Raw genomic sequence first — 10203 nt, forward strand, 5'->3', positions numbered from 1 at the left:
GCTCAGATATTCCGTATTGAGTGATACACAACCAATGACTTTTTAAAACCAACAGTGCTTCTTAAAGGAAAAGAAGATAGTCGTCCATTCAGGTTTACAATCGGAAGGAAGGGTTTGTAAGGAAGATGTTGGTGAAAAAACTAAAGGGAGTCCTGTGCTGGTAAATTCAGATCTGGATCTGAGGTCACTCTCCAGAGCACTGATGAGAGTTTGAATGTGGGGGTTCAGGTTGGTTTATTATGAAGGAGACGCCCTACAGGCTCCATAGGTAACGTTGAAATTGTACTTGTAGTTATATCATTCAGGGTCTGGCAACGTGGTGGAGACTTGCAGAAAGCAGCCTAAGGAAACAGAACTGTCAGCGTCTCCCTGTCTTCACCTTCTCTGTTCTCTGGGTGGCATCACATCAGTGGGGAAGTTTAAGCCCTTGTAATTCCTTTTCCCCGGCAGAGATGGAAGAGGTGTTTGCAAACAAGGAGAAGGTGCAGAAGGAGGTGAAGGCCGCCCTGACAGAGAGCGCCACCCTGAGCTGTGAGGTGGCCCAGGCCAAGACTGAAGTGAAATGGTACAAGGACGGGAAACTGATCACCTCCAGCAAGAAACTCAAAGTGGAGTCTGAGGGCAAATCCCGGCGTTTGGTTGTGGAGCAGGTGGAGAAGAAGGACGCTGGAGAGTACACCTGTGAGGCCTCAGGCCAGAAACTGACCTTCAAGGTTCTTGTCACTGGTAGGAGAGAGTATTTTCTTTCATCTTAGGGGCTGATTTTCTGCCATTGTTGATTGCAGCATTCTAGAGTAAGCTGAATTTCCTGGCTTGCTGGCACTTCAGCTCTGAGTCCAGAGGGCTTTTGGGAGATTTTCGGTTTTGCCACAATGTTGAGAATAAATTTTCGGAGTAAGCAGGTAAAATGGGAAGGCGCCTGAATCTTCTTAGTCATGGTGTTTTGCAGCAGCAGCATAACATTTTCCAGACGAGGTTGGGATTTTGAACGTCTCATGGCATCCATATGAGCCACCCTGTCTTTTCCCTAATGCCATTTTTGTTCTCCTAAGGGAATGTTCACTCCCTAGAGCAATCATGAGATGTTGAATGTGGTGATTTGGGTTGGTTGATTTAGAAAGGAGATGCCATACAAGCTCCATAGTTAAGGTTGAAATTTCAGGCAAAGTGGGTGAGACATATAGCTAATACTGCCTCAGGAAGCAGAGCTGTCAGTTTCTCCGCACCTTCACCTTTAATAGTCCCTGGATGACATTGTATCGGTGACAGAGTTTATCCTGTAATTCCTTTTCCCTCGGCAGAGCCCGAAGAAGTGTTTGCAAACAAGGCGAAGGTGCAGAAGGAGGTGAAGGCCGTCCTGACAGAGAGCGCCACCCTGAGCGTTGAGGTGGCCCAGGAAAAGTCTGAAGTGAAATGGTATAAGGACGGGAAACTGATCACCTCCAGCAAGAAATTCAGAGTGGACTGTGAGGGCAAATCCCGGCGTCTGGTCGTGAAGCAGCTTGAGAAGACGGACGCTGGAGAGTACACCTGTGAGGCCGCAGGCCAGAAACTGACCTTTAAAATTATCATCACAGGTGAGAGAAAGAGGTGTTTACATTGGTATTCTCTTTGTGACCTGCCATTTTGATTTTCACCTTCAAATATTTTGAGTTAATTTGAACGATATAATATTATTTGCTGTTTTATTCTGAAGACTTTAACTGAAGACAGATGGGGCCCAATCCCTAATTAGTGTAAATGAACAGTGCTGTCTTGACCTTAGTGTGGCGATGCTGGTTTATACCAGCTGAGGATCTGGTCTATTAGGGGGAATTTCAATGAGTGGAGTTATTTTGTGAACGGACACCGGGGTACAAACAAGGACTGCATTTGGAGGGGAGGCCCAAGTAATAACCATGGGGTGTGAATCCGCTTTCACTTATACTGAATTTACACCATTGTAACTCCACTGATTTCAAAGGAGTTACTCCTGATGTGCAGACGTATGTGAGAGAAAAATCAGACCCTCAGGCTTGGTCTACACTTACCCCCTAAGTCGAAGTAAGGTACGCAAATTCAGCTACGTGAATAACGTAGCTGAATTCGACATACCTTACTTCGAACTTACCGCAGTTCAGACGCGGTCCACACGCGGCAGGCAGGCTCCCCGTCGACTCCGCGGTACTCCTCTCGTTGAGCTGGAGTACCGCAGTCGACGGGGATCACTTCCTGGTTCGATTTATCGCGTCCAGACCAGACGCGATAAATCGAACTCGGAACTTCGATCCCCAGCCGCCGAACTAGCGCGGCAGTGTAGACCAGCCCTCATTTTATGAAAACATGAAATTTCATGTTCTTGAATTTTGAGATCATCCGACAATAGAGACATTGGCTGATTTGGAAGGGATAACTGCATGCCTAAGTAATAAGTGCAGTTATCACAATGGTGGCTAGGTGTGAGTCTAACTGATTCATGGCATTCAGAAATGCCGATGTGTGAGCAACAGTGCTGGCTGTGTTCTCAAGTTAGATGCACATTTGTTCAAGCCCCTTGTATCTATGTAACGTTCACCACGTCATTCGTTGTGTCGGTGATCAAACCTAAGACCTCCTCAGCTAAATGAATGAGCCTCTACTGTTCAGCTAAAAGGCACATCTGTCTTAGTCAAGGCTATAGCAGGCTAATCAATCCCTAGCTGGCCTAGCCACCACTAGAGGGGGACAAAGTGCCATTCTGAGCTGGCAGGGGTTACATATACAAGGCACTGTATTTCTTCTGGAGCCTTTCATTTCTTCTGGATGATGGAGCATCAGCAACCCCTGATTGGTGGAAGGAGAAGTGTTGCATCTGGGGCTTGAATTTAACGAAATGGGGCCCATTTCAAAATTGCATGAAATGTGACACAGCTCAGCTAATGAACTTTACATTGTGTTGGGAATATTTTGTGCAGCTCTAACGGTGCATTCAGTTTTTAAATCGCTTCTCCCCCTTGCAGAGCCTGAAGAGGTGTTTGCAAACCAGGAGAAGGTGCAGAAGGAGGTGAAGGCCGCCCTGACAGAAAGCGCCACCCTGAGCTGTGAGGTGACCCAGGCCAAGACTGAAGTGAAATGGTACAAGGACGGGAAACTGATCATCTCCAGCAAGAAATTCAAAGTGGAGTCTGAGGATAAATCCCGGCGTCTGGTCGTGGAGCAGGTGGAGAAGAAAGACGCTGGAGAGTACACCTGTGAGGCTGCAGGCCAGAAACTGACTTTCAAGGTTATTGTCACAGGTGAGAGAGACGCTTACTTTGATTTGTTATTTTATTGTCCACTCTTCCGGGAGCGTTTCTTTGTGAGTGATGGGATGTTAAATAAGCAATATATGATCCTCTAGCACTCAGCTACGGCAGTGTGCAACGAGGCCTTCTGGGTGGGGGTAACTTCAAGCTCATTTGTAGTCCCACTGCCTTCAATGCGATTGTGCCTCTGCTTTAAAGTTATGCATGTCCTAGAATATCAGGTCCTGCAGTAGCTTGCTGAATGGTGGTCTTGGTGAAATACAAATTCTATGAGATTTGGCGTTTGGGTTCAGATGAACATCCACGTAGCTCAGAAGCTCCTCTGAACGTAAGAGGATTTATTTGAGTCTCTTTCTGCTATTTAGTCATGTTAAAATCTCACAAAAACAGGCTCTCTCACAACACTTCTGGTGCTTCCTGCTTTTGGCAAGGTCAGCAGTACAGTGAGAATAGGCCATCTCATTGCGCTCTGGTAATTTTCGATCTATTTGCTGTCTGAACCAGAAAGTGAAAAGTTGCCTGTGGTTTTTTTTCTTTAAATAACAAAAAGTGGACAGAAAAGGTTGTGTTGGTGTTTGGGGCAAAGTTTCTGTTCCTTTTTTATTTCTCTGAATTGATTTAACGAGCACTATATTCTGCCACCATAGTTCCCAAACTTGCCAAACATTTTCTGTGCATTGTAGGGGCTTATTGGATCTTATCCTCACTTCTTGTATCATACCTGTATTCTAGCTTGTAAGTGACTGGAATTGTCCTGGGAGTAGGTCAGGGCCAAATTTGGGTCATCATCTTGTGTTTATGGCATTCCACTCTTTTGCCATGAAAATGATGGTAATGATTGTAACATCGTTTCAGCCTTCTGACTTGGCTGCAGGGTTAAGTGGGAGGTGCAGGTGGAGGGTGTGAGATCACAGGTCACTTTTTTGTCTTTGCAGACAAATGAGCATACCCATAGGTGTGACACAAAGAGCCTTGTGGCTCTTCTTTCTTGCAGAGGGTCCAGAACACGTCAGCCATCCTTTACCCGCACTGGAAAATCACTCTGTGCCTAACCTTTCAGGCCAGATGCTTATCAAACGCACAGTGAACTTAGAGGGCTCTAATTCCAAGGAGAAGCACTTGTCATTTTGATTTGCAGCTGCCGTGGGAAGCTCCTCATGCATCACATATGACAGGATTATATTCCATCCATTCTAGGAGCTATGGAAAGAACCATCTAAATAATTGACAGGCCTGGCCTCACAATGGTGAACAGCACTGGATATCACCATGGCCCAAGCTCTGCGAAACTAGGTGGTTTCACATAACAGGCATTTCTGTGAATATTTCTCATGGTGTCAGTCTGGATGGGTCTGCCTCATCCCTTTTCCACCTGTGTTTTGCCTTGAGCTTTGGGTTTGAAGCAACTCAATATTTAAAAGTGCAGCTTGCTTAAACCCACCATATTTCGCTTGATTTCCCACTGAAAACATAAAACCATGTGAATTTGGGTGCAAAGCTACAAAGCAGCCCAGGCTTATCCAAAACTGCGTCCAGCGTTGCTGAAAAGTTTTGTAAATCTCAGCGAACCTTTAGATGAATCTGGACAGAATTTCAAGGTTATCACAAAACCTGAAGCTTGAGTTCTGGTCCAAGGACCATTAAAGTCCATAGAAAAAATCCCATTAACTTCAGTGGACTTTGGATCAGGTTCAGGCATGTGGTTTGAGATTTCCTTATGATCTTTTTACAGAGCTGTGATGGCAGGTCTATTGCAATTGCCAGACTGGATCAGAGCAATGGTCCATCTAGTCCAGTATCTGGTCTTCTGCAGTGGCTAGTTCTCCCCCAAGCAGCTTTGGCTAAGGGTAGGTTCTGTCATTTAAAAGATCCAAGGTCAGAGTTCTGTCCAGCTTTTCTATTAAATAAGCCATTAGAAGTTAGTTCAGTAAAAGATATTACCTCTCCTATCTTGTCTCTAACATTAAAATGGTCAAACCTAGATTTATTTTAAAACAGCCTCAGTCATTAATGCGGAATCTGAAACCCTCTGACTCAAAAGGAAGGTTTGTTTCTTGACTATCCCCTCTCCTCCTGTTTGCAGAGGCAGAAGATGTGTTTACAAACAAAGAGAAGGTGCAGAAGGAGGTGAAGGCCGTCCTAACAGAGAGTGCCACCCTGAGCTGTGAGGTGGCCCAGGCCAAGACTGAAGTGAAATGGTACAAGGATGGGAAATCGATCACTTCCAGCAAGAAACTCAAAGTAGAGTCTGAGGGCAAATCCCGAAGGCTGGCCGTGGAGCAGGTGGAGAAGAAAGATGCTGGAGAGTACACCTGTGAGGCCGCAGGCCAGAAACTGACCTTCAAAGTTATCATCACAGGTGAGAGACTGATTTCTCTCTCATTTTCCATATTGGAAAACTGAAGCACAGAAAAGTTAAGTGACCTGCCTAAGGTTGTGCAGGGAGCCAGTGACAAAGCCAGTTTGGCTTATGAAAAATTTAAACCAACCCACGAACCAACTGAAAAGTTCAGGAGTTTATGCATTAAACTGGTCCTTGATTCTGGCCTGGCATAATTCTGGAAAAGTAACAGAGGTGGGTGGTTTATTTTTCTTTTTAATTAGAGAACACCGGTGAAATTTTGGAAAGTTTAAGCATGAATCCCAGAATGTGGACTCTTTTTTTTTTTTTTCTAGATCCACCTTTATTTTGGATTGCAAGATAAAATGCATCTCTTCTCTTGTTTATATGATTTAATGTGTATTTTCTTGCAGAACAATCATCCAACTGATGATATTCAGTGAAGTTCTGATGGACAAATGTTAACAAATACATTAGTTTCTTCCATTGCAGATTTCAGAAAATCATGGTAATTAGAGATGGAAAAACCCTTGTAGGTCACCAAGCCCATTCTCCACTGCTAGTGAAGGATTGTTCCTCCTAACACTTGTTGGTGTGGTCTAGTTTAAATGACTCAGGAGATGGGCACTCAAGAAATATGAATTGGGAAAAATCTTTGTAAACCTGCCTTCTGGTAATGAAGATCAAAGTTGGGGGAGTTAACTTTTTAAATTGTTTCCCCCAATCTCAGAACCTGAAGTTGTGTTTGCAAACAAGGAGAAGGTGCAGAAGGAGATGAAGGCTGTCCTGACGGAGAGCACCACACTGAGCTGTGAGGTGGCGCAGGCCGAGACTGAAGTGAGGTGGCACAAGGACGGGAAACTGATCACCTCCAGCAAGAAATTCAAAGTGGAGTCTGAGGGCAAATCCCGACGACTGGTCGTGGAACAGGTGGAGAAGAAGGACGCTGGAGAGTACACCTGTGAGGCCGCAGGCCAGAAACTGACCTTCAAGGTTATCGTCACAGGTGGGAGAAACTCTTTTTTAATTTCTGTTAGGAGACTAAAGTAATTTTATTTTTTAAGAATATTGTCCACTGTTTTAGGAGCAAATTATGGGCCAGAGAGTGGCTGCTGTTGCTTTGGTGTAGAAGTTGGGGGGGGACTTTTAAGAAAATATATATACGCCTCTAGCTCGATATAACGCTGTCCTCGGGAGCCAAAAAATCTTACCGTGTTATAGGTGAAACCGCGTTATATCGAACTTGCTTTGATCCACCGGAGTGCGCAGCCCCGCCCCCCCGGATCACTGCTTTACCGCGTTATATCCGAATTCGTGTTATATCGGGTTGCGTTATATTGAGGTAGAGGTGTATTTGTAATGGATTGCAGGATCTTTAAGGCAGGGAGAGCCTCTTCTCAGAATGTTTGGAAAATGCCCAGTATATTGTGACCCCTTCCTGAATATACATGAATAATAATAGTGCCGCAATCCCTTTCCCTCCCGTAAGTCCATTGATGCAGCCAGAATGCCAGAGAGCCAGCAGATGACTGTTCACACCACTCTCAACCCCAGTGAAGTTGCAGAGGGGAGCCATGGTGGAGTGGCCATGTGGTGGTATCTGCACTTCCTTGCCCCTCATGGACGGGCACTCTCCAGGTCTGCCCAGGAGAGGCTGGTGGGGAAGGACATAACGGGGCTGGGGATCTGCCTTTCCATGAATGCAGTGGCCCTAATGCTCCATATGAGTGGCATGGAGGGGCAGAAGGTGAAGTGCGCTGATGTCTGGTGCCTGGGTTTCCGATTGGGAGAGTGGATTTTACCTTCCCAGCTCACCCACGCTCCTTTGCAGACAGTCTGATTACTCCAGCATTATGTGGGAGATGAGCATTTCATCCTGGGTGTAAGGCTACGTGTGTGTGAGGTGGGCAGGCTGGTGCAGTCTGATGGTCCTGGCTGGGAGGGGATGGTGTGTAGCCAGATGACCAGTAGCACTGCGAGAATGCATTCTGCACCCCGGTGCTGGGGAAGCAGCCTGTCTGTCTCTGTGCACTACAAGGATGACAGCTCTGGCATCTGCCTCTCAGATGGTGCAGCTCTGTGACACATCCCAGTGTAGCCAGGGCTGCAAAGCCACAATCCAGCCCTGAGTATAGAGGAGAGATGTCACCCATCTGATCTCCGTCCTCTAGCAATATACAAAAAGGTTTAATTATGATTTCAAACAATGTATTAAGCCCCTGTTACCCTCGGTGCTGTGCCTTAAGCAAATTCAGTAATTGAATCATAAATTCAGCTCGGTGGGCCACCAGGACCTTGTCCTAGCCGTAGGAAACAGCCTTCTCCCAAATCTGCAGAGACATTCAGGTGCAAGCAGCAGAGATTAAACAGTTGTTATTCAAGCAAACCAAACTGCACAGAGGGCGTGTGAGCCAATGGGTAGGGCACTGGATTTGGGGCTCAAGAGAGCTTGGTTCTATTCCTGACTCTGCTATTGACCTGCTGTGTGGCCTTGGTCCAGTCTTGTGTGTCTGTTTCCCCTGCTACCCTTTGCCTATTTAGCTTGCAAACTCTTTGGTGCAGGGACGGTCTCCTACTGTATGTTTGTGCTGCACCTAATGTGGTCCTGCCTCTAGGTGCTACTTTAATATTATTGCTGCTACTAACAACAAATATGAGAAATTCTGCAGTCACAGTGGGATTCTAGCTCATGTTGTCAGGAAGGGAATAGTGTAGTCAAGGCCCTGCTGCTAAAAACTGCGCTTGGCCTGATCCTTGGAATGACCAGTAAGGACTGCCCAGCTGATCTGATTTGCCTTGATGGGACCTAGAATGAAATCATACCATGGTGATAAGCAATGTGGCCACCTTCCTGGCATGCTAACCTAGACCCGTAACTGTTTTGTCATAGCTCCTGTGAAACAGTTACAAGAAAGTTTACCGCATAAGAAAACCTGAAAATGTTTTCTGTGGTGATCTGAGAACTTTAAATGCATGTTGTCAGATTGGAGACATGGATTTAATTGTTCCCCTTAGGTCCTGATACAAGTTTTGGCAGCTTTCAGGTTATAGATTCACTTACTTTGAAATGTTATCTTTTTTCAGAGCCAGAAATTGTATTTGCAAACCAGGAGAAGGTGCAGAAGGAGGTGAAGGCTGTGCTGACAGAGAGCGCCACCCTCTCCTGTGAAGTGGCCCAGGCCAAGACTGAAGTGAAATGGTACAAGGACGGGAAACTGATCACCTCCAGCAAGAAATTCAGAGTGGAGTCTGAGGGCAAATCCCGGCGTCTGGTCGTGGAGCAGGTGGAGAAGAAGGATGCTGGAGAGTACACCTGTGAGGCCGCAGGCCAGAAACTGACCTTCAAGTTTAATGTCACAGGTGGGAGAAAGACCCTCCTGAATTCCCAATGATACTGTCATGTCTGAAAACGGGCTAACAACAACAGTAACAAATGTGTGCAGTGAGACAGACCCTCAACTTGTATAAATTAGTGTCGTTCCACTGCAGGCTGGGAGCTAGGCTGATTTATGCTAGCTGAGGGTCTGCCCTAATGTTTTGCATATACCAAAATATCAGGGTGTATCAATATGTCATAAGAGTGCATCACATTATTAAATTGGAGATTTAATAATAAATAAAGTAATAAAAATGATATACTCCTTGCAGAACAGCATGAGACTTTTATAGACACACAGGGAGAAATAAATTAAGAAGCACAGACAAGGGGAATAAAGAGAACTGTTCAATTGAGATTTGAAAAGGGGCAGTGGGAGAGAGGCACAGTAGGGTTGTTCCAGCTGGCAAGAGCTGCCGAGGAGGTGGCTTTTGCATGAACAACGGTGAGATGGAAGTCAGTGGAGCCCTAGTGATAGTGGAGGAGCTGGTCCTAACTGGTGATGGGTGAACCAGTGTGGAAACTGGCCCAAACTGTCACTCAGAATTCAAACCGAATCTGGACCAAACTTTTTGAAGTTCAAAAATGTTGGACTTTAAAAAACAATCAGACAATTTTCTTGCTGCCCCTGCTTTTCCCGTAGTCAGATGTAAAGTACCTAATTATCACAATAGGGTCTTCTTCTAGCGCCTGACATTGGACAGCATCCCTGTTCAGGAAAGCCTGTAAGCATCTGCTTAACTTTAAGTTGCTTAAGTGCTTTCCTGGATTAGGCGTTGGCATTTCCAGCCTCAGAGGAAGCCAGAAGTAACAAAAACCTCTTCTTGCAAGATTCTCAGCCTGGCTTTGGAGACTGAAGAGGCTGGGATATGTTTTTTGGAGAAGCATCCACATTTTTGCGTGCTCATCCAAACTGATCTAAAGCTGTGAATTTTCAGAGGTCCTTTCATTGTAAGTTTTTGCTCCTGATCCAATGAGATGCTGCATGCCTCCTGCCATATGTTAAATGCCCTCTTCTCCTGAAAGTTGCCTGCAGTTTGCAAGATTGGACCTGATTCAGCAAGGTGCTTAACTTGGGTAACTTTAAGCATGTGAAGTCAAAGGGACTGCCAGCTGCTTCAAATTAAACATGTGTACACTTGTGTACCTTGCCGAACCAGGTCCTTAATTAGCAGAGTATTGTACTAGTAACAGTATTCTTTGGAAAGAGAAGTTCCTGCTGG

At 45.6% G+C, this 10203-nt stretch overlaps 1 protein-coding gene across 1 annotated transcript in view; it reads left to right on the plus strand.

The window, feature by feature from the left end:
• The window catches only part of OBSCN (obscurin, cytoskeletal calmodulin and titin-interacting RhoGEF), a 304900-nt gene that overhangs the window by 78202 nt on the left and 216495 nt on the right, over positions 1-10203 (plus strand). The window contains 6 exon segments of the mRNA XM_029911618.1: positions 451-726; positions 1302-1577; positions 2979-3254; positions 5347-5622; positions 6335-6610; positions 8689-8964. Coding sequence (XP_029767478.1) covers positions 451-726; positions 1302-1577; positions 2979-3254; positions 5347-5622; positions 6335-6610; positions 8689-8964 — 1656 coding nt within the window.

Source organism: Terrapene carolina, unplaced genomic scaffold (genome assembly GCF_002925995.2).
Source record: "Terrapene carolina triunguis isolate 2854851 unplaced genomic scaffold, T_m_triunguis-2.0 Scaffold111, whole genome shotgun sequence".
In the NCBI taxonomy this organism is placed as follows: domain Eukaryota; kingdom Metazoa; phylum Chordata; order Testudines; family Emydidae; genus Terrapene; species Terrapene triunguis.